The sequence below is a fragment of the Astatotilapia calliptera genome, chromosome 5 (assembly GCF_964374335.1).
Source record: "Astatotilapia calliptera chromosome 5, fAstCal68.1, whole genome shotgun sequence".
NCBI lineage: Eukaryota > Metazoa > Chordata > Actinopteri > Cichliformes > Cichlidae > Astatotilapia > Astatotilapia calliptera.
In genome coordinates this window covers 7,402,248-7,418,676 of record NC_137426.1, presented here as the reverse complement: position 1 = coordinate 7,418,676, position 16,429 = coordinate 7,402,248, and the positions used below count along the sequence as shown (strand labels likewise).

The 16,429-nt window shown below is 39.6% G+C and overlaps 1 protein-coding gene across 1 annotated transcript; it reads left to right on the top strand.

The window, feature by feature from the left end:
* On the top strand, positions 1–16,426 carry LOC113022007 (rho-related GTP-binding protein RhoA-D-like). The gene is made up of 5 exons (XM_026166961.2): positions 1–196; positions 9,179–9,336; positions 11,410–11,530; positions 11,885–12,015; positions 13,638–16,426. The coding sequence occupies exons 2-5, from the start codon at positions 9,181–9,183 to the stop codon at positions 13,809–13,811; spliced, it is 582 nt and encodes a 193-aa protein (XP_026022746.1). The 5' UTR covers positions 1–196; positions 9,179–9,180; the 3' UTR covers positions 13,812–16,426.
* The last annotated feature ends 3 nt before the right edge of the window (positions 16,427–16,429 follow it).

The window sequence follows — 16,429 nt, the reverse complement described above, 5'->3', positions numbered from 1 at the left end:
GAGGTGGTTGAAGGTTAGCCTAGCTCGTAGCTTTTGTCAGTGGGAGGATCTCTGCCTGCCTGCCCCGTTTCTCAACACCCACTCTGTAAATTTAGCGAACACTGCAGCAAGAAGTGTGTCTGTGTGTGTCACGATCAAGAGGAAGGAGCAAGCAGGGATTAAGATTAATTAAAACCTCTCGTCCGGCTGGTGACAGGTAAATACGAACCGGAGCCTGTGGTTTGACTCAAAAAAAAAACAATCCGACTGTCTAATTATAGCTCACTTACTTGGGTGAAAGGGACAAGGTGGTGGCTTTTTCTCCTACTAACATTCGCCTTTTCTCGGGTGGATGACACTTTAATTCCTGACATCGCTGTAATTTACAGTAAGGTCTAAGCAGCGAGGTTGTAGTTGGCGGGGTGTGTTTCTGTACAACTGTTGATAGCTTCATTGCTGGTAGTTTAAAAGTGACGGCACCAGATCAGATCCCGTCGGTATGTTCTCACTGTTCCAAGTGCTGCGACCTCAATAAGGCTAAGCAGTTCCTTATGGCAAATTTCCAAGTGTACCATTCCTGGGAACACTTAATTTTCTCATTGTTATGATTCAGGTTTCCTGTTTAAACTACAAACAGTGCTTTTCAAATATACTGAAAGAAATGTGGAGGATGAACTTTGGACTAATAATGTGTAAATAAGTGAAAATCCAGCCCTGTTACTGGGGATTTAATCTACAATAGAGAAACATATATTGGATAACCTCATACATGTTTTCCTTAGTTTGTTGAAATTAATTAGAAAGCTAACCAAAATTCTTGATGCACCTGAGTCAGCTGACTGGTCTGCAGTCTGAAAGCCAATAGCAGCTTTTAGCACTTTTCTCTATTCTGATTGTTCTTTCTATCCTCAATTTCGTTGTTTGCCAGTGTGAAGTGAAAGGCATTTCTGGCAGATTTATACCTCTAATATTGGAATGTCTTTGAAATGTAGATGCCACATGTGTACTAAATGATTAGTCCCTTGGATGGGTGCAGTGATTTATCACCAGGTGGCCTGGAAGTCATTAGAGACTTCTTCTCTATCACTAAACTAGGCTGTCTGGCTGTAGTTTCAGATTCATCTGCTGAATCTCAGGAAGAAAGCAACTTGGCTTTTATCTCAAAATCTCAAGGTAGCTCTTCAAGACATTAAAATCTCTTTACGTTCAGTTTAGAAAATGGATTTTAAAAAAAAAAAAAAACTCTGGCCGTCTAAATGGCAGATTACAGTTCGTGTGAACTACCTGCAGGGTTTTGTTTTTTTATTTTTATTTTATTTTTTTCAAAAAGTGTGAAAATTGTTTAAGCAGCTAAGTCTCATTTGTGCTAACCCATGGTACACATGAAGTTCATCCATCCATCCATCCTCTTCCACTTATCCAATTCAGGGTCACAGCAGGGCCTATTCCAGCTACATATGAAGTTGTTGTTCTAATTTTTTAAAATTTGATTTTGAAAACAATCCAAGTGCTGTTGCACATGAATGGATTATTTGACTGGTCTGTTGACAGACAGACCAGTTGCTCTGTCATCAAGCGAAAAACAAAATGTAAACACTTTTTTAAAGTTTCACAATTATTGAAATATCTTTGAATTTTGTAGAGAACAAGATATGTGAAGTTGGAATTCCACAAATTTTAAGAATCAAGTTATTGTTTTGTTTGTTTTTTAACATTAATAGTTTATTTTTGATCAAATGATTTTAAAATAAATATCTTTTAGGTTTGGACTCTCCCGTGTAGGAACTCATTAGCTAGCCTTGTGGCTTAGCCTCTTTGGGCAATGACACTTTCATTTCTGTCCACCAGTCAATGTTTAGAAATGCAAATACATTTTATAAAAGTTAATAAAAAGCATCAGTGCCTTCAGATAACAGACAATTGTTCTCCATTGCAATTTTGCAAATGGCATCCCTCTTTTGACTGTTTACCTGTATGCAAACGAAGCCTGTTCAAATATGTTTTGTAAACTAGCACTTGGAATATAAACAGAAAATTTTCACTACCAAAAAACTCTGTCCTTCTTACCTACAGATTCTAGAAATGCTCATAGAGATTGTGAAGTGCCAGTGAGAAAGAAAACAGCCTGAAAGCTTAGGCTGTGCTCTGAATAACTGACAGATTTCTACTATTGCAAGCCAATCAATTACTCATTTATTTGAGAAAATATTGGACAAGTATTGAGTAGTTATTATCATTATTATGACTTTAAAGATAAGAACAGTTGGCTTCTAAAGGAACAGACAAAAAACAAACTCAGGGAAACTCAGTCCTCTTGGCCAACAAGTCGTCCCTGTTTGGCTGCTCATGACCTGAGTTACTGAAGAGAAGTGAGTCCTATGGTAGCTGTTCTCTCTCAGTGTATCCGCTGCTTCTTGCCTTAGAGTTTGCCAGCCGACTGAACTCTGTTGTCTTCCCCTACTTCCTCTCAGCAGGCTTCAAGAGCAAGAGTGTCTTCCTTTGTACTTTTAAAGTCGTGACTGCTTGACAGAAGCAATCTATCTAGGTCATTAATCAGCTGATTATGGTGATCAAACAAGTTTTTGCTGCATGAGACTCCACCTATGTAATTGTGTTGAAACTGCAAACACCTGAAGGAACCTTATTTGCTTTTCTGATCACATGCTTATACTGTTGTTATGAAGTGATAGGCAGTTAGTTTAGTTTATTAAAATCGACCTTCCAGACTCTGCCAGGCCATAACTTTGGCTTAAAGCCATGATTTTCCTGATCTCTTTATCACAAAGCGACCTGAAAGTTGGTACAACTTGGTACAAACCTACAGAACTGCAGCAAGAAAAAAAACAACTTATTTCCCAAAATGTCAACAGTCCTTTAATGCATAAAAATCTCTGTTTAGTTTACAATCACCTGGTCGTCTTCATATGGATTAATTGTCCATTGCTGTTAAGAGGCCTAACGAAAGCTATCATATTTGTTTTTTGGTTTGTTTGTTTTTTAATGTCTTGGGCATAGCTGATTTTGGCACATTTGACCATTTCCTTGGGTGTAGCATATGGTCATGACTCGGTGAGACTCAGGAGCTGGGGTTTTTGTGCCCAAAGAATGTGAGAGGCTGACTTGATCTCCTCTGTGTGTTCCTGCTCTTGTGTAATGCAGATCGGCATTGAAACATTTCGTTTTTTTGCGCTGTAGTCAACAGCTTATAGTAAGAGGGCTATATTTGATCAATAAGTACTAGATATGAAATGGCTTGAAGGTCTCTTTCAAATTCCTCCGTGTAATCTTTAATCTTGGTAGATGAGATGTGTGTAGGTGGTGCTGACAGCTGGTCCTGCGGGCTGTCTGCTCTATGTCATACACAGCCTTTGCCAGTTTATGAACTTTGTCCCATTTCTTAGGTTGCCTTGTGCAGAGGTGCAGCTAATTCCTGGGTGCCCTTAGATCTAAAGGTTTCTGGACTGTTTCAGGACTGCACCTCTTGAGGATAGAAGGCACAAGTTGTCTGTTATTGTGAGTTGCGGTTCAGGTGCAGAAGTTGCTTGAGGACATTTTTGTAAAAGGCAAGCCCCTGAAGTACATTAAAAGGCCTTTTTCTTCTGTAGTTTGGAGCTACTCTGAAGACATTCAGGCTAGATGGGAATGAATGTTTCTCTGTCAAACTGAGTCAAAATCCAGTCTGGCTTTTATTATTCTGTTAGTTATAAAACCTGTTTCTACAACCAGAGTTGGACAGAGCTCCTTGACAACTCCTGTCTGTGTCAGATTTTTTTTTTTCTTTTACTGTAGTGCACACTATCAGTCCTGTGACCTTGTTATATGTGCAAAACAATCCTGATGGGATTCATTTCCTGTTATATGTTTGCAGGACATGAGAACAAAAAGTCATCATCGCTGTAGTCTCAGGAACAACATGTTTGTTAATAGCTGGATGTTCGTGTATGTTCAGCATTGTTGTTGATATCAAACTCACATGAGCAGAGAGAGGCAGCTCTACCTCAGCGGTCAGGGTCACGCTCTACTCTGCAGTAACTCTGTTCAGCTTGTTGCATAACTCCTGTTGGCCCTTAAGCCTCAGGAAACCTCCTTAGAGAAGGATTGAGGTGGCGTGTTCATTAACCCGGGGCATTGCTCAAATAGTTGTACAGAGTAATGGTGCTTTGCTTTCCCTTTTAATGGTTGTCTTTGGACCAAGTCTTATGACCTAAGTCTTAGACTTAAGACTTAAGTCTTGTTTTACACTTTATCCCCTTCATAAGGACGCTATGCTAAAAATATTTATTCGTGTTTGTTGAATTTTGGTTTGTATTTAACACCTGTTTCATGATGAAATAATAAGATAAATAAAAAAATACATAATAAGTTATTAGAATCATTTTCCGTTCATTGACTGGATAATTAAATCTAGGTCATTTATACCTCTTGATTATATGTGAACAGCTTACCAACTGAAATATTCATCATAATTATTTAAACTTTGATACTTCTCTCTTTTTTTGTGGATGAACAAACAAGATATTCTTACATGTTGGGGGATTTGGAGAGTAAGTGGATTTCGTTACCTTTGGACAGAGTGGCATAAGCTGTTTTTTCCCTTAATTCCAGCCTTGAGGTAATTCTGTCTGTACTATCCCTTAATATTTTAACAGACAAGTATAATGTTAGCAGTTCACTCTTATTACCCTTAACAGTATTACTGTTAAATGCATAGCATTTGTAGCCTAATCTAATTTTCAATGCCTGCTACTAGACTTGCCTTTTGAAATACCTACAACTTGACAACAAATACATAAGAGACCATAAAAATGCAAGCTATTGCTTCAGAGCAGTGGGTTTTAATCTTTTTGTGCCAATTTCCAGGCTTCACAGGAAAACCTTTTGTCATGTGTTTGTTTTCTTGGTAAATTGTTTGTATGTAGATAATTGTCATTTTTGTGCTGTTCTTTGTTATTAACCAGGAAAGTGGTCACTGCATTTCTTGACACCAAGTGCAAACAGTAGAGTGGAAATTGTTCCTCGGTTGCTTTTGGGCTCATTTGTCTTAGCATGAGATGAACTGTGAAAAATTAAATGCAGCCTATAGTAGTGCATTTTTTTTTTTCCTGTTTTCCTTCAGGGACCACATAACGCGTTAGCAAGAACATTGTCTTTACAGCGTGGCTCACAGTGTAATGCAGAAATCTTATAAAGTCCTGATAGACAGGATATTGTTCATTCTTTTCAGATTTTTCTTGTAGTTTAATGAAATCAATCTTTTTCTTCAGGCCTGCATTTCAGTGAAATAATATGGAAAGGGACTCCTCGGTTTGAACTGCTATTAACGCAGTCTGCGACCAGGAGTTGTATTGTTTCAACAGAACTCGGCCCTTTATGAAAACAACACAAGGTTCAATGGCAGCTTGTTGCCCCAGAGGCATAAAATACAATCCAGGAAGTCTAGATTTGGTAACAGATCTGTGAACATGAAGGTATTTCAGAGCCCAAAACAATAGCAGCAGCACTATGAGAAAATACCATGCAACTGTGGAAAGTTACTGTGGTGGTAATTATTTTTTAACTTATTCCACTTGAAATGATCCCTTAGAATTAAGGGATTGGCTACCAGAGCGCCTCAGTAGGAGACATTATGTTGCAATGTGAAGTGCAGTCACAATGAATTTTTGCAGGCACCCTAGCTTCATAACTAGAAGGATATTTTTCAAATAAACAAACAGGCTGCTTTTGAGGTTACCCAGAATGCAACCTTGCCTTTTTTTTTTTCTTCAAAGGGTCACGACCTTGCTTTGAGATTTTGATGGGAAAAATAAAAATTTCAGGATCATCTCACTAGATAAAAGATGAATGTTGGCTTTTCTTCCAAGTAACTCAATCTTGACTCTAAGGTCAGTTAATTAAAGTTGCTTTGGTGTCATCCTGTGTTGTTTTGTTGGTTTTTTCAGGCAGTGTGCTTCTTTGATGTAAATAAAACTGATGGTCCTCAGCCAGCTCCACCATGATAGTTGAGTTTTTATGAACGTATTCCAGTAATATCTCTGTGCACGTTCAGATGCCTCGAGTTACATTGTGTACAGTCAAAGATATATATATGCCAGTTTATTTTGGCTTTTCCAAAGCTTTCAGTAAGAGTGTTAATTTTTTTTAGTAACAACTGCACCTGCATTCAGTGGGGTTTCTAGTCAGACACTAGTTGTGGTAAGCGATGCTCAAACATGTTTTAATTGAATCAGGGTAAGAAGAGACTTCAGTATGAACGTGGAGAGGATGAGCTAAAGTTTTTTCCATGCTGAATCATGTTGAACAGGTGTCATCTGGAGGATAGAGCAAAATCGATTTCTACTAGCAACCACCTGCCTCTTTAGTAGTTGCTGTCATTAGTATCCATTAGTCCCTAAATTGAGAGCATCAGTCATAGACAGCCTGAGGATTTGGCACCATTTGTGACTATATGGGACATTTTCACGCATAATTTCCTTTTGTCAACGTGTCAAGATGTTCTCTCACAGGCTGCTAATATCAATAGGAAGAACTCAATGTGCAGCTCCAAAGAGCAACTGTGTACATGTGGATGTATGTGAATGTAGGCAAACGTCTGTGCTTGCTTGCACGCGTTGCCTCTGGCTGCTCCCTCCATGCTCCGGCTCAGCCGAGGCCTGTCCAAACAGAACTACAGCCAAAAAAGCTCCTCCCAGGCTCCACAGAACAGGAAGTGGGTTGTTTTGTTTCACAGAGGCCTCGGTGCTGCTGTCTCCCACTTGTTTGGCTCTGAACCCATCATCTAGTTGAGAGTATCTCTGGTCCATTTGGCAGTCTCTGAAAAGCAAAAGATGCTGTGTGGTGTCTGTTGAGAAGTATCAGGCACTCTTCAATGCAGCTCATTATTTTTTGTTGTTCTTTTATAGCTGTCAAAGCCTTTTTTTTTTTGTTCTTCATGAGCATATTAAACATGCAGAATAACTGGAGTGAGTAAATGGAGTGAGCAGCCTAAATTCAAACTTAAGTATTTGGTGCAGCTTAACAAAAGCTTTGCAGCTGCAGCACGGTTTGTGGGAAGTGTAGGAGTGGGTCCTTGGGCAAAAGACAGAAAATATGATCATACCCATGACCACAATTTCCATAGCAAGAAACAAGTAACCAAGTTGTTATTAAAACTGTCAACCGCCAAACACCCAAAGTTTCCTCCTGGTTATGCCAAGTTTTCATATGCATGGTAATGGAGCTGACAAGTAATTCATTCACTTACCCTTTTCATTTTGCTCTTTCCAGAGCAAAACTACTGATTCGGCCTATTTATTTCTTAACCATGTCCATGTAATTTTATTTTAATAATTGTACGTACTTCCACAGACTGTATTTAAATGAGCTGTTGTCTGATTCGAGGTCAGCTGGTTAGGTGCTGATAGAGATGTTTACTGGCAAAAGTGGTCAATGGAGGATTTACTGAAAACGTCAAGGCAATATGAGGTTTTCTGGGTACCTTATGCTTCAACTCGTGTCCACTTGGAAAAAAGCTGAAACCAATTATAGACAGTAGCTCCACATGGCTGATTACCGTCAGCAACACATGGTGAAATGCAATTAAATTTCCACATTGTAATGCTATTTCTTAACCCAGGTGTTTACCACAACATAGAATGGGCAGTTAACCAGCTGTCAGCTCTTTTTCCTTCACTGAAATTGCCTCAATTTTACTGGCTGTTGTTTGACCTCTAATTTCTTTGCTTTTTCTGGAAGTCCCATGTCACCCTTACTCTCCAACTTCTAAATATTTCTGCAGCCACAACCCATTCAGATAATTAGTTGTGCTTGGGTTTTTTTTTGGTTAAAATCCCTGGTTTCAGATACTCAGATCTGAAATTCTGTCAGTTTCTTCGTCTTCTGACTGTAAACTGTAATTATTTCTCCACATTTCCAAACACAGCAAACTAATTGCTAGTGATAACCTGCCACAGCATTAACTTTAGGGATGGGTATTATCAAACAGTCTGCAAATTATTCCTGTAGTAAAATCTGTACAATCTGTGGTGTCCCGTTTTCATTTTTCTTGTGTTTGTAAACGGATGAGATGCTAAACAAGCTTATTATTTTTATGGTTATTTTATGACTTGTTAAAAGGTATTCAGAAGATTAATTTTGCACATCCCCCCCCCCCCCAGCTCTGCATGAAATAAATCATGTCTAACAAGCCGTCCTGATGATACGATATGAAACCAGCAACAGTTTAAATAATGACCTCAGTCTGTGTTTCATTGTGACGTCTGAAGAATGGCTTGATGCTGCTTATTGAAAGCACTGGTGTTGCCATGCATCTGAGCAGCAATTAAAAGTGGGCGTTGGGGCAGACTCGACTTAAAGTTTTGCCTGTAGCACAGAAAGATGAATTTCCCTTGATAAGTCGGTGCCCCTCGTGAAGAGTATTAGTGTCAAGACTGTCTGGCAGAAGGTGGATGAGGTGAGGAGCCAAATGACTATATGCACAGCTGCTCCCAGGCAGCAGGGCTCCAGCTCATCCATCAGCTGCACTGCTAACTCATCCCCATGCATCCCCAAACACACCAGCTGAACTAGTCTTCTGACCTGGGGATACTCCATAATGTTTCTTGATGGTTTGTGCACAAAAACTTGCAAAGCTTCTTAAAGCATAGGTATAACATTTAATTGATTTTGATTTAGGGCTAGGATGCCTGCACAGTACACACATGGAAACAAAACGAGTTTAGTGTTTTGGCTTTTTTAGGATGCCACCAACTACTCTAATTTCCTTACACTTTTCTCCTCCTTGCAAGCCAGCAGAGGATGATAACAAATCCCTTCATTTCCTAGCTTGTCTCAACATGTCTTTTATTCCTCTCCTTCACTCCAGTCTCATCCTCCATCTCTTCTGTTTGTGTGGCTTTGTAGACTAGATTTGGCATTGGGGATTCAAGGTCTGTGACTGCATTTTGCCGTGACAGTATGTAGATCAGAGCTTTCCCGAAGGTGTAATGCCGTACGGTCTGTCAGAAATGTCAGAGTGGTTGCTTTGGAGCTACACTGCTTGAGCAAGGAAAAAAAGCACTGTGTTCTTGATTTATCTTATGATCCCTACAAATAATTTAAATAACTACTATGTAAAATCCACAAATAGATGAGACGGTTAATGTGTTGTTTGACTTCAGGCAGACATGTTTTGAAGAACTTCTTCTTGTTGTTCTCCCAACAGAAATGGCAGCCATTCGGAAGAAGCTGGTGATTGTTGGAGACGGAGCTTGTGGGAAAACATGTCTTCTCATTGTTTTCAGTAAAGATCAGTTTCCCGAAGTCTATGTCCCTACTGTGTTCGAGAACTACATCGCTGACATCGAGGTTGACGGAAAACAGGTTTGTGCTATTTACACAAAAACTGACTCGATTAAAGTGATGCTCTCTCTCGTCATGAACACAGAAATGCTTTTCAATTATTTAGGCTAATTATAGATTTAAGAACATGAGAGTGTAAGTAAAGTCCAATCCGCCTCAATTACTGCTGCTACTGTCAACCTCTCCCATCTCTCACACCAGACAGTTTGCACTAATGTTGCCAGATGTACTATAAACACTTGAGGTTTTTGTTTGTTTGTTTGTTTGTTTGTTTTTTAAGTAGTTGACCAAAGTAGGCTTCTAATTATGATGATGCAACTGCTGGCTGAGAATGCAAGTGTGAAGTGGATTTTATAATATTTCAGGAGCTAGCTTTCTGAAGGACTACATTAAACGAAATTAAAACAGGCCACAGGCACCAGTTGAAAATTAAGAAGATACATTTTTCTTAATTGCGGCGTAAATATAATCTTGGTTTCCACAAATTACAAAAAAAAATATCAACACTTAATTTTTTTATTGGGGTACTCTGAAAGAGTAGTGACCTTATTAGCCAGACAAGAGATAATGTGCTATCGACACCATTGTTTACGTGTGTGTGTGTGTGTGTGTTTTTGCTCCTGGACAAGAGCTGCATGCACAGCCTTAAACAAGAGAAAACAAACCTCTGTACAGTTTTTTGTGCGTGTGACGTCTTGAATCTGAGTCATGGGAAGGTGGTGAGGGTGGCGTTTAAACTGCAGATGCCTCGTTATGTCCAATCGTTTTATTTTTTTTCTTTAGCCGACCATCACTACACAACTTGGCAAAACAGGAAATGACTCTACTTCCCAGCTTCCTGTTCAGATGGGGAACAGGGATGTATCTTAGCAATCCCATTCCTTCCCTCAGGATCACCATCCTCATGCTACTGCCTGATAAACGTGCCTCACTTCCTGTCCTTGTCCTGGCTGCACTTCTTAGGTGAAGGTAGGCAGGAGGTTAAAGCTCTTGTTCTGGACAGGAAATTTAAAGTTAGGGAGCCATGATGCACAGATTAGAAAGGGATCATTTTGGAAAAGATGTGAGTGTCAAGTCTTTGAGTGTCTCTATGGAGGATAACCATCCCGTCAGATTTAGCTTCTTACACAACAGGATGGATTAGATTTGTGTTCAGCCCCAAGTTTTTAGCTCCTCAACCCCCACCCCATGAGGCAAAGATGCTCTCATCGTCAGCGGACTGAGCCGATTCCACAAATAGCTGGGGGGTTTTGGGTCTTTTTCCTCTGTCTTTCCCTTCCTGAACTCTGCAGCTTACAACTAGTCCAGTGGGAACATAGAGCTCTGGTTCCTCATGCAGTCTCAACAGTGTTCGGCCACCTCCCACCTTCTGCCTCTGCAAACCTCTATTTTGGGACTGTTAACTGATTTTTGTGCTTTCTGTGGGCAGACAAAAATCTGTCATTCAGCAAAGTTCTGGTATTTAAACTTTGCAAAAGTTTCTTTTTTCTTTTTCCATTGAATCCAATGAGTCAGCTGAAGAGCAAACTCAAGGGAAGCTGGGCTGTTGATGCCCTTAGAGGGAGACACGCTAACCGGTTTGATGGTTGCTAATCTCTCACTTTCCCTAATTGAATTAATCAGTGGTGTGATGGGATGAGCCCAGTCACCAAGTTCATTTCCACAACACTGACAGCCTTACACAACTAACAGACTTACAGTATGAAGCCCTGATTAGGTCAGAGCTGCTGGGGTGATTTAAAAAAAAAAAAGAAAAAAAAAGAATTCACTTTAAGATGAAGAAAGTAGTTGTAGCCAGAGGGGAAAGCGATACTATGTCAGATACTTCCAGCATTGTTTGGTTCCCCATATTTAAACCTCCAGCCTTTGGGAAGATTACTCAGATCCTCCACATGCCTCAGAATTTCTGCATCATTGAGCAGAAGTGATGTCATGACTGGTTATCTGTTGCATTCGTCTCCATTAGTGGGCAACGGTATGTTAACTGTTTACAAGATAAGTCTGTGTTTATAAAGATGAGTAATATTAAGGAGCAAAACTGCATTTGTTCTCTGTTCCAGATGAATCCATGTTTTGATGTTGTGTTTTTTCCAGGTGGAGTTGGCATTGTGGGATACCGCAGGCCAGGAAGACTATGACAGGTTGAGGCCTCTCTCTTACCCCGATACAGATGTCATCCTGATGTGCTTCTCCATTGACAGCCCAGACAGTTTAGGTGAGGAAAGAATAATGTAGAGTAGTCTGTTTTAAAATGTCATATTACAAATGATGAATAACGAAACTTATAGTACTTATAACTTATATTCCATTAAAATGATCGTTCATGAACATATTGCTCTATCTTACATAACCAAACGTAGGTCAAATAAGCGAGAGAGGGTCCTTGTAAAATACCCTAATATACTTGATGGGATTAATGCAGCTAAAAACATCTTTGCCTCAAGGAGGCTGCAGAGCAATCCATCATGAGAAGTGTTCTGCACTGTGACTCTGCACTGCTTGTCCTCTTTTTATAGTTTTCCTCCCTATACTGAGTATTTCAGCTCACTTCTTGTCTTTCCTGGGACAGAAAATATCCCTGAAAAGTGGACGCCTGAGGTGAAGCACTTCTGTCCCAATGTTCCCATCATCCTGGTGGGGAACAAGAAGGACCTGAGGAACGATGAGCATACACGGAGAGAGCTAGCCAAGATGAAGCAGGTACAAAGGCCCCTGACGGTCAATGAACAGTGGAATGAGCTAATCTGATGCAGGTAGAGAGCTCTTGAAATCTCAGGCACTAAAAGGCACTGGATATGTGCTGGGTTGAAACATTTCATTTGTTAGGATTTTGTTTGACATATTTAGGCACGTGTTATTGACCCTTTTAAAAAAATAAAAAAATAAAAAAGGGTCATGTAGCACTACCATCCTGTGAATGTTTGCAGTCTCACATTTATTTCTAAAGAAGCTACATGACAGATGACGTTAATCTTGCTTTTCCTGCTTCACCAGCGTACTCTGTTTAAGAACTGTCAGCTTATAGAAACACTAAAGGCCTGTGTGTAGAAATGGAAAATTCATTATTGTACAGGGTTTCAACCACATGTTTACGACATTAAACCACCAGTGTATTAACTACAGCATCAATCTCACAGCTTACTGACAGTGACAGGACTTTTCTTAATATTTTTCGACCACATCAGAACTATGACAGGACAAATGTTCTAATCCAGAACAGCATGTGAAAAGCAGAAGCCTCAGATGGCTGTACAGTCAGAGCATGAAATATGATTCAGGGAAGCTGGTTTAATTTGTCACCGAGTATGAACGCTTATCGCAAAACACAGCGTTCGTACTGCAAAGAAGATATTATGTAATTGGACACTTTCTATCAGATGGCTTTACAAAATAAAATTGAGAGAAGACAGCAGGAGGAAGAAGAATCCCTCTTCTAGGATTGGCATGCAATCATTTAGAGTAAGAAAGCAATAGAAGAATCGAAATATAGAAAATCACAATGTCAAAAATGTCAATGTCAGTAACAAGTTAAAGCATGTGTCTCTGTCAAACGGATTTCATAAGATGTAAAAGATTTCAATTTGCTAATCAAAACATACTGACATTATAAATGATATGTCAAAAAAGCAAAATGTTTTGTTTTCTGTCACTAAAAGGAGAACAGCAAAGTGAAAGCCTGAATAACATCTCAGTTTTATGTTTTCACAGTGGAATCTGTAGATGAGCTTTTCCTGTCTGTGGAAATCAAGACATCAGTAGTCAGTTCAAGAGTTTGACTCTTACATAGTAAAACAGACATTGGTTTGATATTTGTAAGATATGTGATAAATGGCTTAGACATAAAGCCATAAACTTGAGCCCTTGATTCCAAGATTTCGTTGGGTTGTTAAATGAGTCATGCCAAAAAGGCGGTGAGAGGCACATCAAACTGTGCTTATTCTTTTGTTAATAAGTATTATGGTAGTGAGGGGGTGTTTAGACTCTTTAGACTGTTTTATCAGCAGTTCAAATGCAAAAATACTCAGTTTACTGTCACATGTATAACAAAAAGAGCAGTAAACGGTAAAAAAAAAAAGCCTTTTTTTGCATGAAAAATAATTCATGTTCTAAGTACAGTTACATTGATAATTTTGTATTGATTCTGCTTATGGAATGACTTATTCTTGACTGATTGTTAGTGCTCTAATTTCACTTTAAAAGGGGGGAAAAAATCAAGGATCTCCTCAGTGGTATCGTGATTTTCCCTGGAAAGTAAACTGAGCTCTCCTTCTTTTCTCAGCACTTTAATTGAGTCCCTAATGGTGTCTGATCTAACCCTGCAGGAGCCAGTGAAGACAGAAGAAGGCAGAGACATGGCTGGTAGGATCAGCGCTTTTGGCTACTTGGAGTGTTCTGCCAAGACGAAGGATGGTGTGCGGGAGGTGTTTGAGATGGCCACAAGAGCAGCACTGCAGGTCCGCAAGCGCAAGAAGAGAAGTGGCTGCACGGTGCTGTGAGCAGTCCAGACGCCATCAAATCAGCTGACCAATTGGAGAAAAATAACACATGAAAAAGGACTGACCTATTACCAAATGGATCTTTGTACTGTATCTCACATTTCATGACAAAGACAGGCAGATGAATTGAACATAAACAAACCTAATACAGGAAATGAACTATATGACATCTGTGGCTAGAAATTGATGTTTCCGTATTGATTTGCTTTTGTCCCTCCCAAAATCTGTCTTAACAATTTACACTTTTTTTTTTTTTTTTTTTTAAACTTGGCTTTGGTAGGTCCACATTTGTATGCGGTATTGTTCTTCACAAGCTTCTCGGGCAAGTGGCATCATTCTTAGCTTGTATAAATAGGCAGTTCTGTTTCACTGTAGCAGTAGCGATAGAGAATTAAAGATGATATCTTTTGACCATAAGAGCTAGTGCCTTTTTTAAGTTTATACACCACCGTCTGTTTGTCGGCGAGCTTGCATTTCGGCTGAGGACCCCTTCATTGTACTGTAGCTCATTTTACAGTGTTGTCATTGTGAAACCTGAGCAAAGCCATAAGTAAAGGCTTTCAGTGCTCGTCAAGTCAAGCACAATAAATGGTTGCTTGTGTCATTTTTTTGTTGGTATGAAACATCAGTTTCACCTTCTCAATTATGAGCCCACTCACATCGAGGATAAAGAAAGGCAGCTGCTTCTGTAATGTAATGTGTCAACAAAGGAGTGTGCTTCCCATTCTGCATAAAATTATTCACATTCGCCCCTCGTAATTGTTGCTAGAAGCTAGATGGGAGGGGAGGGAGAGGTGGCCAACTGAGACGCAAGCCAATATGACTCAACTATGCACAATAGCTGTTAGGACCAACAGGGAGATGACACAAGTGGAATCACATGTAGGCCACAGCCTGGTGAACCCTCCCTTGTTTGTTTATTATGAGTGACTAAGTTCAGCTCTTTTTGCTAAGTTAACTGGTTACACCCGTTATTGGAATCTTGTTTGTAATGCTGGTTAGCCCAGTCATGGAAATCGCATCCTGTTAGGCTGGATGTTTCCGGTTGGACGACATTCTTTACATGTCTGAGAAGAGCCACAGTGTGAGTGAGTGAGTCTTTTGTTTTTTTTCCTGGTGCCTTCTCTGTTCTGTTGTGCCTTTTTCAGTTGTTCTCTCCCAGACCAGATGGACTAGCTGCTGAGTGTCAAGCTGATACTCACTGACAAGGTCAAGAGTCACCGTTCTGATGTTTTGTTTTCCAAGGCTTGGTTCTTTAAATAGATTGATGCATGGTAAAATGTGTTATTTGATGTATGCCATCATTTAAAAAAAAAACATTTTGTGTAGGACACATCTTTATCTTGTCAGATGAGCAAAAGAAGTTAAAGTTCTTGCATCATGTGAAAATTACAATATGGTTGATTGAGAAAACATCTGTATGCAACCATTTCCTTTGATGTTTTACTTAAAAAAAAAAATCAGTTACAACCTATAGGATGGAATTTAAGCTCACTCTTTGGAAATATACTCGGCATTTAAGGATGTAATTAAATTTCAGTTCACTAGGACATGCCAGATCGTCCTCTAGTATCTGTATTTGCTCATATCCTCGCAGAATACTCTAGTGAACTTCCCCTGATGATAATAGCTTGATATTCTTGAAAGGCCCTCACCGACTGTCCTGGGGCACACTCTTTCACACCACTGTTGCTCAGTCATCTACTTTACATGTCCACTGGTTGCATGAAGGGTGGATTTCTTAATACGGTATACGTGGCAAAAACAATATCATCTGTGTTGCATGCAACCTTCTTACAATTCCATCAAAAGCGCCAAACCTACCAGTTATTGTAATACTGTGTGTAATGCAAATTTAAACCCCTCTGCTGGTGAAGCACAAATGCTTTAAACGAGCGGGCCAGCAAAGAGGCTACAGCTCAGACGAGGTGTTGTGATTGTTTTAGCCGACAAACGCACACAAACAACCTACTAATGTTCTATCCACCCTCCAATCTTTAGAGGGCGGATGCTACTTTTAACTCGGGACTCTGTGCACTAATATGGACAACAAGCACACCATTTGGGCAAGGGTAAACATTCATATCTCTACAACTTCTTATCGATGAAAACATTTCATAGTGGTGGTATGGTGTTGACGTGTCTTAACAAGCTCTCGCAAGGAATACTTGGGAATTAGAGATCGGCAGAGAGTTAAATAACTTAAAGCTGGGAGTAGAATCATAACAATTGAAAACGTTCCCATAGAGCAGCGGAGGAGCTATTGTTGAACATATCACTAAGAGCATGTACTATACTGCTGTCCATGTGTATGCCGATAATGTCCCGCTAAAAAATGTCCTTGCTCTATTGATGCATGCATGAGAAATCCATGGGTCTTTACAGTGCGCGCACATACAGAAGCACTAACATCGCACACCTCTGTGGGAACAGCTTCAGCTCAGTGTTGTGCAACTTTTATTTCTCTCTCTGGAAGTATTTGAAATCAATTAAAAGGATCCAGATTTCTATAAAAGCTCATTGTAATAATGCTTTGTAAACAGAAAGTGTTGTAGTGAACATTTGAGCTGAAGTGAACATGAACATTGTTAATAAACTATTTTTGCGAATAGACAGAC

What these genes read in the sequence shown, in the direction of transcription:
- LOC113022007 (XM_026166961.2), top strand. Translation starts at nt 9,181, where the DNA reads ATGGCAGCCATTCGGAAGAAGCTGGTGATTGTTGGAGACGGAGCTTGT. An exon ending in TGACAGCCCAGACAGTTTAG is followed by an intron (nt 11,531 to 11,884) that starts GTGAGGAAAGAA and finishes TTCCTGGGACAG; the next exon opens with AAAATATCCCTGAAAAGTGG. An exon ending in AGCTAGCCAAGATGAAGCAG is followed by an intron (nt 12,016 to 13,637) that starts GTACAAAGGCCC and finishes CTAACCCTGCAG; the next exon opens with GAGCCAGTGAAGACAGAAGA.